Genomic DNA, 23,348 nt, shown 5'->3' with positions numbered 1-23,348 from the left:
CAGTTCCTGAAGAACCAAGGTTGCACCTAAAGGCAGAATTTTTATGACTTAGTACTTGAAATAGTCCTTCAAAAATCCATCACCTGTTTGACTGAGACAACTGTGGAGGAACCCAGATAGCCTCAACAGCAAGCAATCAGTACCACTCAATTTACCTCAGCTGAACAGAGAGATCGATCTGCTTTAATAAGTAGTCCAGAATAAATGGAATGGACACAATAAGAGTTTATTAATTTTTAATAGTTCATCAAAGTTAAAAAAAAAAAAAAAAAAAAAACAAACTACTTTTACATTGCAGTTCCTGTTCGCGTAGCAAAGAGCTTTCTACAATTTGACCACTCTAAATGCCCACAGGACAGCTTGACTCGCCTTTCTCAAGGCCTTGGTAATGACAACAAAGGGAAGGTACACTCCCTTCAGCAACCAACTACATTTAAAAAGCAACTACTATCATTCTTGGATTCTTCTCAAGAAGGAAGGGTGGGGGCAGGAAGAGATTCTATTCTGTTGCCTGTGGTAGCAAATTGATCTATCAAAGGGATTTCCATTTTGCCAGATGTCTTGAGAGTGAATTAGAATCCCTCCTAATTCACATGAATTAGCATTTTCCTGCTCAGATGATCTGCAAATTCATTACCCTGTCCTGAGACACACAAAGGTACTAAGTTTATTTGATTTACAACACAATTTCCAACAAACAGCTTTCTACCAGTGACTCCACCCCTTCTGCCCACTGGACAGTGACTGACAGCAGCTGGGACATGTGTGAATGCTTGGAAGGATTTTCCAGATTCCTGTGCTAAGAGGAGACACACTCAATACTAACCCCGTTTAACTTCAGCACTATCTTGTACAGGAAATCCGGGAAAGCACTACATAAAGTACACATCCCAATAACCCTCTCACACTGCCAAACCTCACTAAATGCTCCCCTGTTCATCTGTAAATTCTCTGGTCAGTTAAGATTCAGGGCTTGCACACACACAGGTGTCACAACCGCAGGTAGACAGCACCCCCCTTGCTTCCCTTCACAGCCCAGACACCCCATACCCCGGGTCTGATAGATGTTTCCAGTCCCGATAGGACACTGCAGCTGCTGCCTGGTTCTGCTTACTAAGCTTCACCCTAAACATTTGTTTCCTGACAGAGTTTTCACAGCCCCAGGGTCAGCATCCCACCACCTGTATGGACTGAACTTTGGTGAGCAAAGTACTGAAATGTACTCAGAAAAAGCCTACCTTTTATATAGAAAAAATATGTATCATTGTCTTGTTTAAATCTCCCTATTACTGCCACAGCCCATGGGCAGTGACATAGCACAGCGGCAGGATATCTGGAGTATTCCTTACTGTTTCATTCACATGAACTTGGGATAGATAGCAGGACAACATGCTGGCCAACCTATACTAAACTGAGCAAATCCACAGTTAATATACACTGCTGAACCCATTATCAAATGAAAGATATATCTGACTATTTTGCTCAATCATTCAGTCTGATCACCTTAGTGAACTAGGCAACTTCAGACCCCCTGCAGATAGTGTCACTTTTCAGCTCAGCTCTTGCATAAAACTTGCTAAGTGTACACATCACAGCTTGCACCAGAGGTTCATAGTGTTCTCCTTCTTCCATCCTTACCAAAGTTACCAGATAACTTAAACAGAACAAATTCAAAAAACATGGTAGGAAAACCTTTCTGGCAGTTGCAAACACTCCAAACAAAACCACATTCTTATGGCATACCTGAAGCAGAGGACCAACTTTGAAAATTCTCTGGCAAGGGTTGTTTAATTTTTTTATTTTTAAATACAACTCAGTCCTCATCAGCAAAAGAAGCCTTCTCTTAAAAGACTCTACTTCTCTAAAAGGTACTTCATGGAAAAGAAGGGGTGACAATTCAATTTACTTTGTACGACAGTTTAACCTAGTAGGTAGTTAATATAAGTAGGCTTCTAAACACTTTCAGTAACAAAATAGATTCAGACACAACACCTGGGTCTTGTTTACAGGTTAATCTGTTACCAGATTTGATGTGAGACTCTGACTTAACATCACACAGTTTTTCAGCCTCCTGAAGAGTTTCATATGCATTCTTGTTTGTTTCTTAGCTCAAGAACTCAACCATCTGAAATATTCCTTGAACTATTTCAGCAACATAAATTCACAGGTGTAGAATTTTTTTAATTGCTGTAGCATTTTCTAAGTAGTGCTGCAGAAGATATGCCACAGGCATTGCAGTTGTGAACAGAGTTTTGGACAGAAAAATTGAACATGTATCTCAAAGAAACACAAACTGAAAACAAAGTGTTTTACCAGGAGTACATAGGACAGGAAGAACAGAACTGAAACTATGTATGCAACTTGCAGAAAGCAACTGTGACAGGGAACAAAATGCAAGAGGAAAACTAAAAAGGTCTGCAACTGGTTGCTTCCCTGAAGTTAGAGCAGACATTAAACTGCTCTTCCAGGATCCTTACACCAGCACTTCTCTGGAAAATAGTATCAGGCAGCAAGGTCATGCTGTTATATGTTGGTTTGAAAACAAAATTTGAAGTAGGGCAACTAGGACAGGATAGTTTCACAAAGCAAAAAGGGAAGGGGGAGATTCACAAAACTGAAGGTTGCAAAACCTGGAACTGCCCTTACCTCTTGAGTTTGTAAGTAGGTACCATGATTTTACTAAAAAGCTAGCATAGAACAGGATCTACACTGGCACAATACAATCAATATACCACAACCATTAGATACTGCAAAAGGATTCCAGCACTTTAAAACATGCATATCATTTTATCCAAAAAGCCTCAGGAGATCTTACCAATAAAATGCTTAAAACATTGACAAGTTATTTTGTAAACCACAGCTCAAATCATTATTACATTAAGCATTCACACTTACTGAAACTTCTGCTTTGCAATATTGAAGCTGCCAGAAGTTTACTTACAGCTGATCCCAGAAAAAGCTTCCTGAAAGGCAGTAGGAAGCATGTAATTTATTTCAGGTAAGCAGCAGCTGAAATAAACTTGATAATATTGTCTCTTCTGGGAGGTGGGGGGTGGGGGTTGGGGTGTGGCAGGGAGGGAAGCATATTCATAAACCATACAGTCAAAAAATCTGGAAACAGATGCTGAGAAGCAGTAAGGAAAGTAGGAACATGCAAGACTTGAACTTTACAACCTCCTGAAACAGATTAGCACTACCAGTGAATTCGGAGTGCCAACAGCCCATAAAATATTCTCTAGTTTTTACATTAAATGTACTTGGAAATGAAAGAAGTGCAGAAGCTTCTACTTCCAGGCAGTTTGTATGGCTAAACACTGCACAGGAAAGAGGAGGCAGCGACAGTTTGAGGAGAGGAGTGGTACATGTCATGCTGGAATTCCCAATACCAGGACACTCTTCCAGGAATTCCAATCACTGCAGATGTTCTTCTAGGCTACAGGGCTATCTATCCCCACTTCTCCTGCCTGCATGGTCCCACAGTTCAGCTGACAGGCAGGCAGTCTCAGCACACTTCCCAACCAACACAAGCAGATCAACTCTTTGAGCTCAAGTCACCTTTCAGGTAACCAGAACAAGTTGAGAATAAATCATCTTCTGCCTGCTTTGGGACTTGCTGGAATGATAGTCTCACAGTGCCCAGACACAAATCTTTTCTCTAGCAATGCATCTCAGTATCATCCTTAAAGGCTGCGCAGAAAGTATAAGCTCCATCTCTCACGAGTCCCACAGCATGTGCTGAAATACAAGGTGCCTCCAAAGATACACCAAGTCTGCATGCTGCTCTCCAGAGAGCCCTTTACCTCATTACTCACCTTTTCAACTTATCTGACAATAATCATGACCTCAATGCAAACTGACAAGTTAATTCTAGCGAGGCAAGAGCCAGCATACTCAGATGCTTATATAGAATTGTGTTTTGCTGCTTTATAACCTTCCCACAAACATGCTAACATCTACCTGAAATTTTAACTTCGCTCCTAGCTGCTACTCAACATCTCTTTGCTACTCAAAACCAAAGGCCCACGCTCTGGGACACAATTAGTGGTGCACTCAAGCTATCTGCAGATGGTTTTCTTCACCAAGGAAAGATTCTGAAGTATTGGTTCTCCTGCCCTATTTCTCCACTGAGCACTCCAACCAACTCACAGGAGAGTATTCGCAAATGATACTCCACAGAGACCTTTTTGTCATATCACAGATGTTTGACATGTGGTTATTACCTCTCCCCCCACCAGCACCATGACAAAGACAGTCGGATTCATAACTTACTGTTCACAGAACATCAGTTGTTTAAGCCCAATGGTCTCACTGCTCAAATTGGATGCTGGAATTCCCTGAGAGCCACTCTGACATCAATGACATCTTGCACGTGTGTCCTAAACCTGGTATCTTCTACCCTGCAGACCAAGTAGCTCTTTGCACACCTTCAGCAGGAGTTTGCACTACGAGAAGTCATACCACAATAGGAAGGGCTGCAGAACAAATGCATTTAGCCGGGTATCTTGTCCACAGAAACACCTAGACAATTCCTAGGAAGGAAGATGATACAGCAGTACTTGCTCTATATGTTAATATGCCCCCAGCTTCTAGGCTTGGGGCCCAGAGATGACAATTTCAGAACCAGAGTTTCATACAGTCTGTTCTGCCACCAAATCTCCTCCATCCTCAATATAAGCAAGGCTTAGGGATGACAACAGGCAATTTCAGGTGAATTCCACCTTGGTATTTTTTCAATAACAAGGTGGAATACATGTTTCAGAGACCTTGCTGCACAATTTAGCCTCTTTGCTATACATCTTTGCTGTCATTTGGCAGCAGTATCAGATGTTTCAAAGCAGGCAGACAGCACAAGCAAACTCATATCACTCTCCACTGAGAAGAAAGGGACTATCACTCAGAGAGGCAAGAGGTCTTGCTACCTGTTTGACACAGCAAAACAGACTTTAAAAAAAAAAAAAAAAAAAAAAACAAAACAAAACAAACTAACCTAGATAGCTACCCTGCAACCACAACACACAAAAGAAAATCATTCTTGAAATTTTGTGTTCCTATAAGCAAACCTAAATCCCTTATTACTAGCACCACCGTTCCTCAAGGGTAGATACACACACATTAGCTGACTGAGTAATCCCTTCTAGCTTTGGCCTGACCCAGCACAGTCAGGCAAGCATCATCTCCGACTAATTGGTCTGGATCAGTTACATTTTTCTTGAGAACTGGGAAAACAAGCACACACTGAAGTTTTGTTATGTTGTACTTACAAATCAAGAGACTATGCCTTTGTGCAAAGTTCACTTTCCAAGAGGGGGGTGGGGGTGGGGGGGATGGGAAGCAAAGTGTGGAGAAATGGCTGTGATACTATTTGTGTAACAGAATATCTTTTAAACAAAAAGGAAATTTGAGGATGTAGCCAACTTCCCTGATTACATACAACAGCTCCACCTATATATACTTATCATCCAAACACTGAAGCCAGTTGCTAAAAAGCACAGCTAGGAAAAATCCTCTAAAACATATTTCTTCTTTTTTTGGCTGACCAACACAGACACAGATTCACTGAAGTTTCTGCTCAGCAGCTGCTTTGAACTGAGCAGTGAGGACAGGAACTTATTCAAATCACAGAGATTATGAGAGGTTAATCCTCCTGACACTGGCAACACAGACAACTCTGTCAGGTGACCTGGTTCCCCAACCAAGAGATGAACTAAGCAGTAATCTGAAATGTCCTCTTCTCTCCAATATTCTGTTGCAGCCCTTATTTTATTAGTAAAAAAGCAGTTTGAGTGCAACATACTGGAGTGAGTTACTGTGTTCATGGCTTTCAGAAGACATTCTGTTTGACTGTGCTTTGGTCACTTTGCTTTAAGGAGTTCCCTGCAGGTTACAGATTTCTCCAGAAATTTTAACTGGTTTATGATCAGAAGAGACAGCATCCTTACTCCTGAATCTGTACCTGATTAAGGAGAAAAAAAAAAAAAAAAATTCCATCAAATCTCCCAGAATTTTTAGATATAGAAGATAAATACTACTGGGCAGAGAATAAAGAGGGTTTCCAATTTCCAGTGGCATGAATTATCCTTCTTTCAAGTTCTGTGAGGTTCCGAAATACATTATTTTATATTAGTGGAAATGCTTTAATTGAATAAGGGAACAAAACCCATGCTACTTAATTTTACACAAAACAGAGTGCAACTCATATATGCCTCCAGCTGCCAAAGACTAAGGAACTGTGTATAATGAAAGCCATATCCTTGCACCAGAATGCAGGAAGACAGACAGACTGATAATGTATTAAGTCTGCTAGGAGCCAGTCTGGGTTGATAAACTGACTTTGCTGGCAAACCAATAGTTCAACTAGTTTAAAAGAAAAGCTTCAGTAAAAAAAAAAAAAAAAAAAAAGTAAAGAACAAAAATAAAATAAATAAATAAATTTAAATTAATTCAGAAACCAGGCGAACAGTCAAATTGGTTTGTTTGGGTTTTTGTATTTTGAAAATAAGACACACGTCTTTACAAAATAATTTCTTCCAAGACACAAAGCATATGCAGCTGCTGCTCAGACATTGTACATACAGGTAAAAGCCATAAAATCGTGCCAGAGTTACTAGTTCAAATCACAAGGCCTGGTCATGACAAGGTAATAGCTGCTAGAAGACACAAGTACTCTGACACCAAAGAAGAAAAAGCAGTAATTACAGATGGAATAAAACAATCTGTGTGGTTTTTGTTTGGCTGGCATGTGCTTCTCTCCTCAGTCAACAAAAGCACTGAAGTCATTTGTATAGTTTCCCAAATGACTCAGGTTTCCACACTCTCTGTTTCAGATTTAGTTTAAGAGATGCACCGTGAAACAAGAGTTGCTGACTAACCACACCAGAAGTGATCACCACCTAATCATAACCTTGGTATATTTTCCAGTTGTTTCTATTTAAGTTACAGGATTGTAAGCAATCAACCAACTGGAACACAGCTACTTGTCAAGCAGGACTGAGCACAAGCTTGCCCTGAAAGGCATCAAGCTAAAAACTGATAGCAACAAATATAACTGTTCAGAAATCTAGCATATTCACTGAAAGAGTGAACTCAAAGTAACAGTACATTTATGGTGGATTCAGTAATTTATTTTTTGTTCTTTCAAAGCAAAAACATCCTACCACACTACAGCAAACTATAGGCCCCCAGGAAAAACAGCACCTGTGTTTTCCTGCACCAAATAATCAAGCAGGAATGGTTTAGTCTGAAAAATGGTTTTAATGAAAACATTAACATTGTGTAACTTAAATATTTACTTCCTTGAGTTCACAAACAAGAGAAAAGATTAATATCTAGGAGATAAAAATAAGCTGACCATGAGCATTAAGAAAGAGTAAAGAACTATTTAGCATATGAGTTACAGTGTAACTGAATGAGATTCCCAGGAAGGAATGGGAGATCTAACACAATACTATTAGCAGACTAATTCTTTGTCAGTCTGACTTTACTCTTAGCATTCACAAATTGCTCAGACAACACTGGTCCATGGAGGGCATACACAAACTGTAAGAATAGGACAGTTTGATTGGCACCAACATTTTCTTGCCTTTTTTTTTTTTTTTTTGCTTAAGGTCTTGGGACATTGGTCACTTATAATATTCCCCCAGGAGGAAGCTGAAAAGGATGGTTTGGGGGGAATTCATTTTTTAAAGTTAAGTTTGTATAGACAGAACGTGTTTTATAAAATTCAGCTTAGAGACTGATACCCAAGCAAGCACATGATTATAACTCCACCTGGGAGAAGCAGCCAAATGGCTGCTCCCTATGGCAGTTTTACAGCATCTGAAGGAGCTGCATCTCCCAAACACAATTAGCATTCACCTGCCAATACTTTTGTTTTGACACAGCATGTACACAAAGAACTGAACCACAACCAGGTCTTACTAATGACAAGGATTACACCCAAGACTGTTCTCCTGAAACCCACACTGTTTGCTTCCATAAAAATCCAAGTGAAATTCCATCAGGCTAAATAACATTAGAATCAAAATCATTAACTAAAATAAACATCCTTAGGTAACAATTGAGTATGAGCAAGTTCCCTCACATGTAGTTTGGGTTTTTTATTATTAAAATTTCTAACTCAGCAAGATGCTACATCAAAATTTTACCTTAAGTAACAATTTGTCTATAGCAAGTAGTTGTCAGAGCACTAATTCACACCATAACAAATTTAGTGCTGTGAAGCTCATAAGACTGGAAAGGCACTTTGGGGTCACCAACTGTAATGTTGCATCATCTGTACCATTTAAGCCACTCAAAAATCATTCTTGACATCCAGCCTACGCTTTAATTAATGGCACACTTATACCTTCTATATCTTATGTCAACACTATCCTCCACCTTAATGCTTTTCCTCCCCCTGTGTTTAATTTCCTGATGGTTTTAATGGACAGAAGTCATAGAACCCATCAGTTTCTGTTTATTAGCACCATGGTGCTAAGTCACAAGGACTCCTCGACACCTCTCTTTTCACCAAGCTTTTCTTTTCTCAGAAATTCTTGTCACTTGCTTTTAAGTGCATAGCTCTTCTACATAATATCAACTCATTTTCATTAGGTCATTGAATCCTTCATGCGTTGTATTTACCTACTTCCAAATAGATTATGTCATTCAGACTTGTCTTAAAAACAATTTTGACACACACATTCCTACTTTTATTGCCATGCCACAAGCAGAAGACATCTATCTGCTTCTCCCACCAATCTTTGCAACATTGCTAGCTTCTGCTACAGCTAGTGTCTTACACACTTCACATGTATTTCACTAATTCCAATTTTCTTCAAAAATAGATGTATGCTATGGTGATTTGTGAGATATTACAAAAGTCTAAATAGATGCATGCTTTCATCGAGAAACAAAAGGCTAGCCCAGCACAATCTTCCTTTCATAAATCCACACCAGATATTATATCAAATGACCTTCCATACTGCTTCCATATGACTATAAAGTTTTTATTATTCTCTGTTTAAAGTTTATTTTAAACATTGCATATTATCACAGTCATGACTGCTTTTTAAGTCAAGACCCATACTTACCCACATTTATCACCTGTCTCCTTATCTTCCTACCAACTCACAGAAACCACCTTTCTTGTTCTCCAGTTACATGATGCCACTGCTTGCTTACAACAGTAGTTAAACTTTTAACAAAATTCAGATATCAAGTGTTGCATGTTTTATGTTTTAGCACTATGGGATACAGATTACCAGACTCAAATTCAACGTATTAAAAGTTTTGCTTCCACCCCACATATCCACACATCTTCTTCAGGGTCACCCTCATAAGAAACAATTCCTATAGTTCAGATTATATCCAGATCATCTTTACTCAACTCACTGTCCCTAGTCACAGCAGTCTGATTCCTTCCTCTCTGAGACTGGGTATTTCTGCTTTTCATGTGACCAAAGCACCTTCTGCTACCTGTTTTAATATGCTTTGCAACACATCAGCTTGTCTGCTGAAGTGGAAGCCCCTGCCTCAGCCCTGGACTTCCTGATCCTCAAGATACACCTTCCTTTACAAACTGATTTGTTGCCCACACCTCTCAGAGGTTCTGTGTTTGCTCACCATATCCTGACGCAATGATCAGGTGAATCACCAGCTCTGAGGTCACTTCCTAGGTGGAGCCTTTTCTGTTATTTGAGATGCTAATATTTACTCATGTAGCTTCACTGAATGTCATGCCCTTCTCCATATCCAAGCTCTTCACCAAAAGCTTCTTCAGTTTCTCTAGAGGCTTGACAGTTACTGGTCTACAGGTTTATCTGTTTAACTTAACCTAGTTTCAGTTGTGATCACTCAAACCAAGTTCACTTTATGTCCAGTTTCCCTGAAGCATCTTCTGTGCTTCTTAAAGCTACATCTACAGTTAACTCCATTGATTTTATGGCTTCAGTCACTACCTGATGATGAAAACGCCAGATAACACAGGTCTCTCTACCCAGCCGTTATGAAAAACATTCATTCTCTGGTGTGGGGAGTTAGTCTCTCACAGTGACAATACCCAGAAATACTTCTCTCTAACCATATTATGAGATTTCTACCCACATTTAAATCCTGGACTACGTGCAGTAGATCTCTTGCACTATCACAGTAAAATCTCTTATCAGCTCTTCCCAAAGCAATTTCAGCCCAGCTGGTTCTCTTTATCCACACTAATGCTGCTTTACAATTTTGCATCACTAACACACAGTGGAATTTTCCCAGTCACCTTTATTCCTCTCTTTCCAGAGCAGGGCATACCCTCCAACATCTCTGTTCCCCTCATAACCCCACCTCCTCGTGGCTCCTGCTAACCTTATGAGGGCTAGTTCTGAGTCCTACACCAACAGCCCTCTTCCCACCACTTTAGTCACAAGCTCCCCCACTTGATCACACTAGTGTGTTTGTACCCTCTTAAAAACAAACTCAGAACTACTAATGAAAATGTTTTGCACTTCTTACTTTATGCAACTGTATCATTTATCTCAGAATCATGTAATCCCTATTTCACTTCAACACCTTTATTGATGCTCTTCAAGCTCTTTCTTGATGTTCTATGAGGAAAAAAAAAAATACAATGTAGGCCCCCAGCAAGTATGCACAGGGTTAACTCACACATATTTAAACTTATGTCATGTTCTGCTCTGCTCCAATAAAACCTGAACACATTTCTATATCCTTGACCAAAGTGTCAGATATATACAGAATGGTAACTTCAAACTCAAGTTTACGGTAGAAGTAAAAGGTTTCTCAGTAGAGCTCTGTTAAACCACACTCCTCGCACCTAGCCAAAGTGTAACAAAACAGTGATTTAACACTGCAATCCACTGGGTCATGGTATGTCTTGATCTCTTTTTAACCATGGAATAATAAGTAAACACTTCTCATTATAGTCAGATTAGTCATAGTACAACAGTCACATACCTCTACTCAAGTAACAGACATTACCAAACTTCATTTTTCCCAATCCTTAAATACTGTAAGGGTGAGGAATATAAATTTTGTAATAAATTCTCCAATCTAAGGAAAGGCACACCAACTTCTGCTGTTGTGATGCTGAAGCTAGAAAACCAGTCAAAAAATACAAATTTGTCACATATGATGACAAACACCATAAAGTTGCCAAGAACTACAGAAAATGCTTCATCAATTTTAATTCAAAATCTGATCTTTTTCTAGATGCCTAGGTTGTTATACTAAAAAATACTATGTCCTACTATACTAAAAAATACTACGTCCTACAGAAGGTCATATTAGATGATTGCAACAATCCATTCTGGCCTTATAACTACAGCGTTTCTAATCAGTTAGTCTCCTCAAAAAAACCTCCTACTAAAATGAAGCATACACAGACTCCACTTATTTAATTTGATATGTCAAAATCTAATAATATTTTGCACATGCAGCAAGTTATACCAAGTAGGAAAGGCTGAAATAAAATTACCGTTTCACATCCATTTTTCCCTCTCCACCTGTCCATATCCATTGTTGAATGCCAAATTCAAGTCACATACTACAAGTTTAGGTTCAGATCAGGAGTTCAAGGTTGTGGGATGTTTGAACCAGAAAATAACAAGAATTTATTTAATTAAAACCCCCAAAACTTTATTAATGTATGAAGTGGCATTATGACTTTGGTAGCATTAGAACTCCCAAATCCAAAAATGAAGGCAATGTCAGCTTTCTAGTAATTTATGGCCCCTCAGACTCTCAAAGAAGAGCCACGTGAAGTGTGCTTTTCAGAGAGCCCAAACAATCTTCTGAAGTACACCACTTACTTTCCTTTAAAGAAGTCTGGGGATGAAGAATAACTCATGAAATTGGGAAGGTGAACAAAACAGGAAAGACAATTTTCTCAGAATGTGTAGTAGATTACCCAGCAGTCAAATTCCTTCCTTACCCAAAGCTACCTCAGCATCATTTCAATTAGTGTCTGGTACTCCTGGCCCTATAGCAAAAAACAGTTACTAAAGATTTCCAGAATAACAGTTTATAGATCTCCAGTATATAATTGCAGCCATAACACTCCACAGGGACTTCATTTGCAAAGGACTGTGGTTATTGCAACAGAAGATTGCGTGACGACTAGATGTGTATCATCACAGGTAATGAAAGTCTTAAGTCCCTGGACATTTCCTGAAAACACCTTCTGAGGTTTATACAAGCCCTCATGAAAGTAAAATGTCTCTAAAGGGTTTCTCTCTAGAAATATAAATATCTATGTATTCATATATAGATATTTATTCATTGGAAACTACTACATTTAAGAAGCAGAAATTTTCAGTTTACAACATAGGTTAAGTGAAATTTGACCCACAGTTTCTTCATCCCTTGCTTTTCCTGACTATATAAAACTGTTTTGAAATATCCTTCAAACATATTTTAGAGAAATTAAAAAAAAAAAAAAAAAAAAACACCACACAAAAAAACTACCAAAAAAAAAAACACACAAAAAAAAAAAAAAAACACAAAACTCTGAAAGAACTCAGTTTGCACAACAGTCTTTGAATAATCTGGTCAATGATTTGCTGAAAAAATGCCTTACAGTAAGTAACCTTCTTGTGATACTCAGGATGCCGACAGTTAGTAGAGAGCAGAATAAAGCACGCAGCTCCCTATGCTTGAAGTTTATAAAGCGGTCTGGCCCTGATCACGTATCCAGTGGCACCAATTATAAGATGAATCTCTGACAGATCCAAAAATTATGGCAAGACAAAAGAGGTGGCCAGTGAAAGGTCCCATGAAGGTTCAAAAGCACAGTGCACCTTTATCAGCACGAGGCTCCAAATCAGTGCCTCACTCTGGGGCTTCGCTCTCTGTGCACAGCACCACTACCCACCCCACTCCCCAGCTCAAGTGGTGCCCTGGTAGAGCTGAGCAGAGACAATATCTGTTGGCACAAAGTCACAAAAATGCCAGACAGCAGGACAACACAGGACAGATTTGCTGCAACATCACAGAAGTTCAAGCAACAACCCTTGTCTGTTCCTAAGACAACCAACCATCTCCCAGCCCAGGCCTTGGACAACAGCCCTATATCATCCTCCAGAAAAGGTTTCAGGCTATGCAGTCCCTTCATCGGTTCATTTTGCCTTATTCAAGCATGCCTGCATCCCTGCCACAGGGCCTGTACTACTGTGCTGCCATAAAAGCTTAAAAGAATCAAGGGTTTAATGGGCCACTATACTTAACTCCAGATCTAAACTCATTTCGTCAGGAGAGGCCAACAGAGGTGACAGCAGGTTGGTTATATATTGCAGACTTCATCTGGACAGAGAGGTGACCCAAGAAGTCCTTTAGCATGCAGTTTATTTTTTTTAATTATGTTTCTTAAACCGAGTATTACTACATTGGCTTGAACTGAGAAAATAAGCATTGAGTATTACAATACTCTAAAGTGTAATTCTGCAGTTATTTTATACCTAATAATTATGTCTCCGTGGTGGAAATGCTGGAGTCTGCTTAACAGAGCATTTAGCTGTAAAGAATTAATAGCCTTAAGTCACAGGAGCTTTAAGTAATAAGGTTAGAACCAGTATTCCTTAAAGGGACATGGTCAAATATGGAAGCCAAACTTCTTTTAAAACTCACCAACAGTTTTAGGCTAAAGATTATCTCAAACGAGACACCTCCTCTTATCTTTCCATCAGACATGCCATTCCAGCCCAACTGACTTTCCATTCATATGGGGTGTTCAACTGTAAGGAGGAGCATCAGGAACCTGAGGTCAGCACAAAGTTGTTGAAAGATCTTACCTTCTTTATGTTTCTAAATGCCCGAACTCTCTAAATACAGACAAGCAAAAATAGAACAAAATCCATTTTTAAAACACAGTTTCTAACCTATGCACCCTGCTCACAATGTTAATACAAATTTAAGCCTGGCCAGCAAAAGTAAGACATGCAAAACAAAGATGGTGAGGTTTACACATACCTGACAACACCTCAATTTAATTTTCTCTCAGCACAGGATTTCCATAAACTGGATGTCTCTGAACATACGCTTCCATGTTGAATACAGGTACCCAACTCCCTCATGGTTCTTTCCAAATGCCACCTCAACTCATCTGACAAAAGGATGAATGTATCGACACTCAAAAGCAGTGCACTAGACGGAACACAAACTAAGTCACAACTGTTAACTGGCAGTATTTCCTTTTGTTTTAAAGGTGCCCTCATCTAGCTGTCAGAGAGACAGCATACCTGCCAGTACCATGCTCCTCCTCCTTGTCACTTTCCACACAGCAGGACATGAATCCATGCCACAGCTGGTCTGTTGCACTCCATGCTGCACAAAAAGGAAAAGGTCACTAGTATCTGCAGGTACTCAGTGTGTTACTTGTTAGATAGAAGTGTAATTATTCAGCTACTCTAAGTTAATAATGGGCAAAATAACTTAAAAGGACATTAACGAACTGATTTTGAAAGCCTGGTGAAGTATGCGGTAAAGTATGCCAAGTAAATTTCACTTGCATCTTTTCATTAATCTATCAACCAGAGTTTTCTTGGTTTAACTTTTTTTTTTTTTTTAAATCTGGATTAAACTCAAAGCTTTCTCCCTAGCTGTACTAGAAATATAGATGCTCATAGTGTATTCCATAATATATTTAACTGAAATCTGTGAACTCATCACAGAAGACAGCATTAGTCATATAAAGACAGTTAAACAGAGAAATGCTGCAGAGTTCATATGCCTACCAGTACTACTTCAGTTCTTTTAAAACCTGTAAATAGCATTCCAACTCAAAAACTGTTAAACAGGAGGATAACTATTTTGGATCCCCACCACAGTTTACTTCTACAAAACAATTATTTAAGAGTTACCTGCAGTATTTGTGATCAAATAAAACACAACAGATCTGCAGCAATACATGACATTTTAGAGGGGGTTAATTTCATAAAGCTGAGGATGATTATTAGAAAATTGACTGAGAAGAACAAAATTGAACCAAAACTGCAGTATCAGATACAGGAAACATTTATTAAGAGTTTTCTAGGGGGCTAAAACATCACTCCTGGCTGAAGTCCATTCCACACCTAAGGACTAGAAGCCATGGTGAAAAACAAAAGAAATAAACAGCATTAACACAGGTTGGGTAGCCCTAGGCATAAGAAGTTAGATGCAGATGAAAGTGAGAGAATTAAACATAACAAAAAAATCTTAATTACATTAGAGGAAACACACCAACAAGGATATCACCCTTCCATCTCATTAATTGACTTAACTGCTAATAGTGAAAAAGTAACAGGCATCCAACAGACATTTGCCCTGTGCTTGGGGAGAGGCAAGTATCTGTGAGACCAAGTACTTTCCAGCTTGTCAGTAAGCAAAGATGACATTAAACATTCAAGATGCAAATATTAAAAATCAGAAGGTCTAGATAACCACTACTCAGGTGTCAGTGAGGAATTCTGTAGCCCAGTGACATTTGCTTTAAATGCATCCTGAGAGATCAGAAAACAGGCTCCAAGGAGAGCAGAGTATGACACTTGAGGTAACACTCAGTGCACACTTGGAGGACAGGTACCTACAGATGACTGAACACACCAGATACGTGTCTGAAATGTCTAAGGAGTTAAAAGTTCGGAAAAAATTATGCCTATTATTCAACAGCAGTTTGGAAAGACTGATTTAAACTGCGTAGATTTAACATGCAGGATTTTTGGAGGCATATGACTTCCTACTGAAGGATAGTCTCATTAAAGTGCAGAATGACATAATATGGTGGGAAACCAGCAAAACATAGTAACAATTAGCCATTTGAGAGACCAGTCATAATTAGTGAACTTTCCAATACCAAATGCCTGCCATGTTTCAATATTTTTGCTCCTAGACTGAGCATTTGCCATTTATACAAAACCAAGCAGGACACACAAGCCAGAGAACACACAAATAACGAAAATAGCATTATACATAGCGGCCTAGTCAGGTATAAGGAGGGCCTAAGAGAAAAGAAAATCCATCTGAAATCCTGCTAAATTGTAGAGATATCTGATCCAAACATTTTAGTTCTCCATTTAATGATGATGAAATCAACACAGGAATATTAAATGTAATTTTCATTTCTATAGAAACTTTATAAGTATGGTGAGAAAATAAATATTGCAAAGAAGAGCAAATTCAAATGCTCGAAAGAAACCTTTCAAACTACAGACTCCAGAAGCCTTTCTGTCTAGCAAAAGACAAGAGTAGCAAATTGTTTTCACATACTTCCATACCAAGAAAATGCCAGGTACTAGTAAACTTTAACCTACCAAAGAGACAGAGTAAGGGAAGACCCTACACACCCTCACAGTAGTTTCCAATCTGTTTGCGAGACCACATAATGAATTATCTGAATGAAAAAGCCAGAGAGCAAGAGTTATTAGGCACATCACTCTGGTTTAAGCTCTCTTGGAAGAGCACTGAGAACAGCTTTTACCAATTGATTAAAGTATTTTTCAAAATATCCAGTAAAATTTGATCACAAGGCATCAAAAAAAAAATACGCAGGAGGAAGTTTCAAAAGAAATTCATAAAAGGATCATTTGCCATCACACATATGCATTTCACATGCCTCCAAGTCAAATATTTGAAAGAAGGTCCTGGATTTAAAAAAGCAGTTTCATTTGCTTAGACTTTATATGCCATTGTGTAAATTGCAGCTAGCTCTCAGACTGTTAGAGTGGAAAATTAGGATCTTTCAGTGTTTGGATTAAATCCAGCACTTTGTTGCATATTAAAACCGGATGTTAATAACAACTTTAATAAGTTTGACCTGGCAAATCTCAAACTGAAGGAGTCAACTGAGAGGACATCTAGTGAACAAGAAAGCAGACACTATTCAAATTCAGGAAGCACCTCTGTACATTTCCTTCATCACACTGAAAATTACAGGGGAGTTTCAAGTAGCTCTTAGGCCCTAACTACTTAAAACAAAGACTCCACACTGCTGAAACTTTTGTAGTAACACCGTCCAAAGCTGAAGGAGAGAGGGTTTAAAGAGGAAAATGAATGACAGCCCATGTTTCACAAGCCAAATGTGGTTTGTAAATTTTAAACATTCGAATTATTTAGCAACAGAAGATGCTCGAAAGTTTGAAAGTTTTCTCCCCAATTAAGCCACCAATTACAGCTTTACAAACCCCAAATTTAAGTCAAAACACAAAAAAGCTCCTTTAGTAGGAAAGACTCTTTCTTAGTGTTATTATCCAAATTTCTAATGCATCTTGTTTTGTTCCAACACTACATACACTGGTAGCTTCCTGACTAATCAGAGCTAGTGAAAAGTAGTTCATATTTACATAGCAAATTCTTCATGAAGCATTATATTTTTATTAATATACCCTACCTTTATAATCTGTACTTCTGCTACTGCTTTTAATGTCCGTTTCTGTTCTTTTCCATTTTGATCTACACAGACAGGCAGGTTTTTTTCAATTCTGCAACCATTTCAGAATACTGTCACAACACAGCAATCCAATTACCTTACTGCTAAGAGTACTTTTTACAACTGTGCAATGTAGGGAGCTCCAGCTAGAGACCTTCACCCTTGAGACAGAAAGAGCTGGAGGCACTGTGTTAAGCATTACAGAGAACACTGAGGTAAGTTGAGGCTATTGCGTTGGGGGGGGGGGGGGGGGGGGAAACACCTTTAAATACAAATAAAAAGCCCTCTCATTTGATTACCAGGCTTCTAGTTATTGATATTTCTAAGTACTCCACAAGATGCACAAGTTTAATTTCTGTTACTGTTAGCATCCATTTCCATTTTCCCTGTTTGCTTCTTTCACATGGATATCAGCAGAGTTCAATTCAGTGGACTGGCAGGTACTAGAACTCAAATTTTGCTGGCAACACAGGGATGCACAGTTAAGTTCACAGAGTAGTATTCCAACGCTCCAGCTGTACTGACAAAAATGTCACCAGATAAGCAAGCTTTCCTAAGTCTTCAGAGCAGCTGCAAGATAAATGGTAGGCAAAAAAATGAATGTCCCCAACCTCCAGATGGTGTCATTTCACACAGCAGTCAACAACTTACAATTTTAGAGTGCTAGACCAGAAGAGATCACCTAACTCAATCTCCTACATATCTCAGGCAGACCAATCTCACACAGGCCTCATGGGACTAAACCAGGTATGAGGGAAGATCCCCACTGCCAACGTCCTTGCAACAGAAAAGCATTTCAGGCATTGATACAGTGAACAGGACAGGCAAGGTATGAGACAAACAGACTCAGTTCTTACTTTAATTATCAGATGGATAAGGTAGGTCAAGGTGTTAGGAATACAACAGCACTGAAGACACAGCATAAGCTGTTATAAAGCAGAGAGGAAGAAAACTAGAAGAGAACAATCACTATCTTGAGACAGCAAAAGGTGGGGACAAAGTAAGACTTAGTAAAAGTAAGCACGTGAAAGGGTTCTGAAATATGTATTGGGACAATGATGCAAACAGAGCAAAGGAACCTATGACAGAGTACCCAGGACTGAGTGATCCAACCTCCGGAGAGTCCTCCTTTGCTATGACCCTTGCAAGCTGTCCCAAGATACACATAGAAATAACTGCTAAGTGAGAAGACAGAAAAGAGCAGAATAAGAAATATAATTAAGTTGAGATCTGAGGTAAAATCAAGACTTCCTAGAGAAGGCCAGGAAAGTTAATGATTCAAGACTGATGTGAGAAACTAGACCGCTTCACTGGGATTAGTTTTATTTAATATGTGCTATTTTCACAAATACAACACTAAATGCAAACTAATATAGCAACCTGTGCCAAGAGAAGATTATCAGACATAATCCAGACACAGCTGCTCCAAACAGGAGAATATGTAATTTCTTTTGCACTTAAGCAGTAGAATCAAAATACGAAGAAGTCTCCTCTAAAAGCCTCAATCACGTCATATTCTGGAATTTTTTTCTCCTTCACTTACACATTCTGAATATTTTCCCACTCCAAAAGAATCCCTGAATTTACTCCTATAACAGCCTGTTACAACTGCCTCACTTCACACAGCTTCTGAACTCTTGCAGGTGAGCCCAGTCTCGCAATTCCTCCAATCTTAGATTTTCTGTCAGTTACTTCTATGGCAGATATAGCTCAATGATTCTAAAAAACAAACAAACAACCAACCTGATTTGATCTCTAAGAGGAAAATGTAAGAGAAATATACCACTAAGCATGAGATCATGTATGTTAGCTTCTCTTTCGGGAACAAAGGCAGCACTCAGACATATTTGGTGTGTACTGTTTTAGATTAGCCACTCATTAAAATACTATTAATGTGCGTAATTCAAGAGGAAAAAAAAATAAATCAATGAATTACAACACTACCTTTCTGGCTGCCAGGCATCTTGTTACACTGCCGCTTAGGGGTTTTTCCACATTTCCCTTTATCTGTTAAACTGAAATTCAGAGGCTATTAACAGTGTCCCAATCGCCTACATTTATTTCACAGGTTTTATTTTTTATTGTCCTACTTTTTTAATCACAAATCTACAGCATCCAACCCCACATTACTATGCAGTCCTATATGTGCACTATTTTTAATTGAAAAAAAGAAAAGCACTTTTCCAACTTTCTTATTCACAGTTGCACTGCTTTCTCAGCAAGATTAGTTCATTTCAGTGGAAAGGGAAAAATGCAAAAGCACCACTTTAAAAAAAAGAAGAGACAGTTAATAGAGCTTTCTTCTCATTGACCCAAAACCTATTCTTATATATCAGCTCATGGTATCTGTTTTGCTTTTCAGACTGCTCTACCTCACCATCCTTCCATTTCATGTTTAATAGTTTATACTTGTGAGATCCTACCAGCTCATTTTTTTGGTCATGGCTATTTCAGAAAACATGTTCTTCAAGTTTCGTAAATTGACTACATTCTGCATTCTTATAATCAAGTTGCGCAGTATTATCTATCTAAATTACTGCTGGTATTTTCTACTGTCTTAGCTCAGCAGATGGAAATGAAAGATACAATTTTCACAATAATTCTCCACCACATACAGTCACCAGCCACCTCAAATTTCTTCTTTAGCTCTTTAAACATAACCAATGAATAAGCCAAACACACGAGTGCATCATTCTGGGCTGCTGAAATGCTTTTGTCCCAAAGACTCTACAGACCAAGAATTAACACCCTGAAAAGGCAAGACAGTTTCAGTAACTCAATCATCCTGTTCATGTTCTTTCACTATTCTTAGCAGATGTGGTATAAATACATCTTTAACACAGTCAGCTCCGAGTATCATTAAAACCACATTTCTTTAAAGGACAGCCTGAGAATGTTTTGAGGATGTAGCACCCAAAAGAATGAACAAACACCTGTAATGTGTAAGCATCCCTGAGCTAATAAGAATCAGCTTCAGTTAAGATATTTTTGCAGAGCCTTCAAAATGGACCAGTCTACCAGAGGTGCTATGTGTGCTTCACAGTTTACACAGAACTACATTAAAAATATTTTTAACTTTGCACTTTATTTTTTGTTTTTATTTTTTAACTTTATACACATCTCCTAACTCTTTAAACACAATACATGTTTAACAAATGGGCTGAAACTTGATTTTAAAATGCTCTCCCACAAGAACAGCGCTCTCCCCAAAATAATGCACACTCAAGATACTCCGCTGGCATCTTTTTATTAACACCATCATCAAAACCAGGATTTTTATTCAAAGTGACAGACAGCTGGATGACGAGCTGCTGCCAATTCAACCGATGTGAGCAAAACTAAACTGCCAGCCGCGCACCGGGGCCATTTTTTTTTTATCATACCTGGCAAAGGAGTTAAGAACGTTAAAACTACACTTTCAAGCTGCAGGGCACAAATGGCATCTGGGGACGCCTTGCGACCACAGCGCTCAGTGCAAAACGCTGATGGGAGGCACGTCCCAGTAGCGTGAGTCCCGGCAGATGGTCTTCTCCAGGGATATTATTTTTTTTTTATTATTATTTTTTTTTTTTTTTTTTTGGCAGAGGGTAAGAAATTGAAAACTGGAGCTAGAGAGCAAGCTGCTAGCACTATAACCCAGCCCGCATGGGAAAGCGCCGCCTTTCAGTAACCTGTTCAGTCGGGGAGCGAGGCTTGATAACAGGACGGGAAGGTAATTGGTAACGTATCTGAAATAACACCGCGTGTCACGGGCGGGAGAGCGGCAGCCGCCCCGCTGACGCCCGTGACAGCGACCCGCTGCCTGCGAGGACGGTTTCCCCCCGCGGCAGCGTTTCAGCTCCTGTTCAAACAACGGCGAAAGTCAAACACACGGGCTCCTCCTCGCTCCCGGGATTTCGGCAGCGGCTGGGGCTGCTGCTGCTCCTCCACATCGCCCCTGCTCCCCTCGCCTTCCCTCGCTCCGGCAGCCCCGCGACTCGGGGTGCAGGTGGGTGCCCACACCCCCCCCAGCCCCGAGGCCGGCTGTGCCTCCCACCCGCTCCCCACGGAGCACGGGAGGTCACCGGGGACGCCCGCCCGTTTAAAACAAGGCAAACCCGCACCAACGCGTGGGGCGTCCCAGACGCGCTCCCCACTCAGGAGCGGGGGGGCGCCCGGGTGACAGCTAACTTTGAAGGCAGGCGCGTGGGGCGGGAAAACTCGGCCTCCCCTTTGTGGGGGTCGGCGGCTTCGCCCCACGCCTCTCCCCACAGGTGAGAGGCAGGAGACCCACCCCCCCCACACACCCCCCCCCTCCCCTCCCCTGAGGGGTGACCCCGCGGCCGCCCCAGCGCCCGGCCCGGCCTGAGGCGCCGCCGGCACCGGCCAGCCCCCGGCGCTGCCCAGCCGGGCCGTTTCCCCCCCACACGCCGCCCCCGGGAACCCGGTCGCCCCACTCACCTCGCACACACAACAGCGACATGGCGGCGGCGGCCGCCTCCCCTCAGCCGCGGCCCCGCCGGCCGCCCCCGGCTCTCCTCATGCCGCCCCGCGGCCACAGGGCGGGCGGGCGGCGGCGCCGTCAGCGGGGGCGGGGCGGCACGGGGCGGGGCACCCCGTGGCGGCCGGCAGGGGGCGCCGCCTCCCACCCCCCCCGTCGCCACGGCAACCGCGCTGCGGCGGGTGGGACGTTTCCCCCCCCCCAATAAACAAAATAAAATAAAATACAATTAATGCAGCCCGGCGGGGAGGTGTCCCTGCCTGAGGAATGGGAGAGCTGTACGTGGTTGGGGTTTTTTTTTGGTACTCCACCTCCTTTTTTTTTTTTTTTTTTTTTTTTTTTCAGCTCTCCTCACTTCTGTTTTACTCCTGCGAGGGAAGAGAACTTAACAAATAAGTAACATCCTGCCCGTGTCTTTGCAGGAGCCATTCCTGCCATCCACACTCCACCCGTCCTGGGACAGGCTCTGGTTTATCACCATAAGAAGCTCAACTGACGCACAGCAACAGCCACCCGTACTGCCCCCGCGTAGCAAAAGCCATAAGCAAGCGCTTCGGGAAGAGCAGGACAAGTAGGTGTGATTACTGTCTCTTAAGTTCTCCCTCAGTACCCTTCCAGCTCCAAAGTGCAACCAGCTCTGAGGGTTTACAGACCCTGATGTGTTTGTGCAGTTAGTAACCCCCCAATCCATCTCTCTGCCTGTCCGCTCTTTCTCAGACCCATGCAAAGTCCTTGCATCCCCATCTTCTGGCAAGGCGATTCACAGGTCTGCTGCCTGTTGCAGGAAGAACCACTCTTGGGTCTCCCCTGAGCCTGGTTCTAGTAGTTTTCTCTGATGGCCTCTAATGCTTTTAGTGCTGCCTCATCCCAACCTATAAATAACCATAACACTGCAGGATGTGCTGGTAGTTCCAAACAGAGGGTCCAAGGTGAAACAAGTTATTTCTGATACTGAAACTCAACAGCGAAGTGTCATATAATGTGATTGCTGATGCATTAATGTTTTGAATAACTCAGAAGTCTACCCAGAGGGTAGAGGACAAGACTCCTAGGTGAGTTTTTCGAAGATACAGCCAATCGTCCTAAAATTCAGACCTAGACAGGAGAGATTTGATTTTTGTCCTGACTAGCACAGCGTGTTTTACTGCCCTTATGTTTGCTGCACAGAAGTGTATTAGACAAGGAAATGTGTCAAAAATCTGCGTAAAGCTTCTGAGAGATACCAAGAGGAACGACTTGAAAGGAGAAACCATGATGTTCCTGCAAACAAACAAGCAGACTGTGTGCTAAGGGTGTTACCAGAGGCAGTCTCAAGAGACTGGCAACACTTCCACTTAGCAGTGTGAATGGGAACTGTCAGTGCAGGGAGCTGCAAGTGCCAGCACCGAGCCAGGCAGGAAAGGAATCTCCTCTTCTTGCCCCAGAACTGGCTTCAGCACTGCTGAAATGCTGCTAAACTCCTCAAAAACTCTGGTTTGTTTC

At 40.8% G+C, this 23,348-nt stretch overlaps 1 protein-coding gene across 16 annotated transcripts in view; it reads right to left on the bottom strand.

The window, feature by feature from the left end:
• Positions 1–21,920, bottom strand: part of UNC13B (unc-13 homolog B) — a 216,109-nt gene extending 194,189 nt beyond the window's left edge. For 15 of the 16 annotated variants that reach the window (XM_042804534.1, XM_042804537.1, XM_042804538.1 and 12 more), the window contains exon 1: positions 21,827–21,920. In XM_042804534.1, the coding sequence (XP_042660468.1) occupies positions 21,827–21,848 (22 nt within the window). In that variant the 5' untranslated portion in view covers positions 21,849–21,920. Of the gene's footprint in view, positions 1–4,269; positions 4,303–21,826 lie in introns of those variants that run through there. The other variant, XM_042804545.1, reaches the window with a different exon arrangement.
• Positions 21,921–23,348: the final 1,428 nt, after the last annotated feature.

Source organism: Tyto alba, unplaced genomic scaffold (assembly GCF_018691265.1).
Source record: "Tyto alba isolate M040663 unplaced genomic scaffold, T.alba_DEE_v4.0 Super-Scaffold_42, whole genome shotgun sequence".
NCBI classification, from domain to species: domain Eukaryota; kingdom Metazoa; phylum Chordata; class Aves; order Strigiformes; family Tytonidae; genus Tyto; species Tyto alba.
This window is presented reverse-complemented; position numbering and strand designations above follow the sequence as displayed.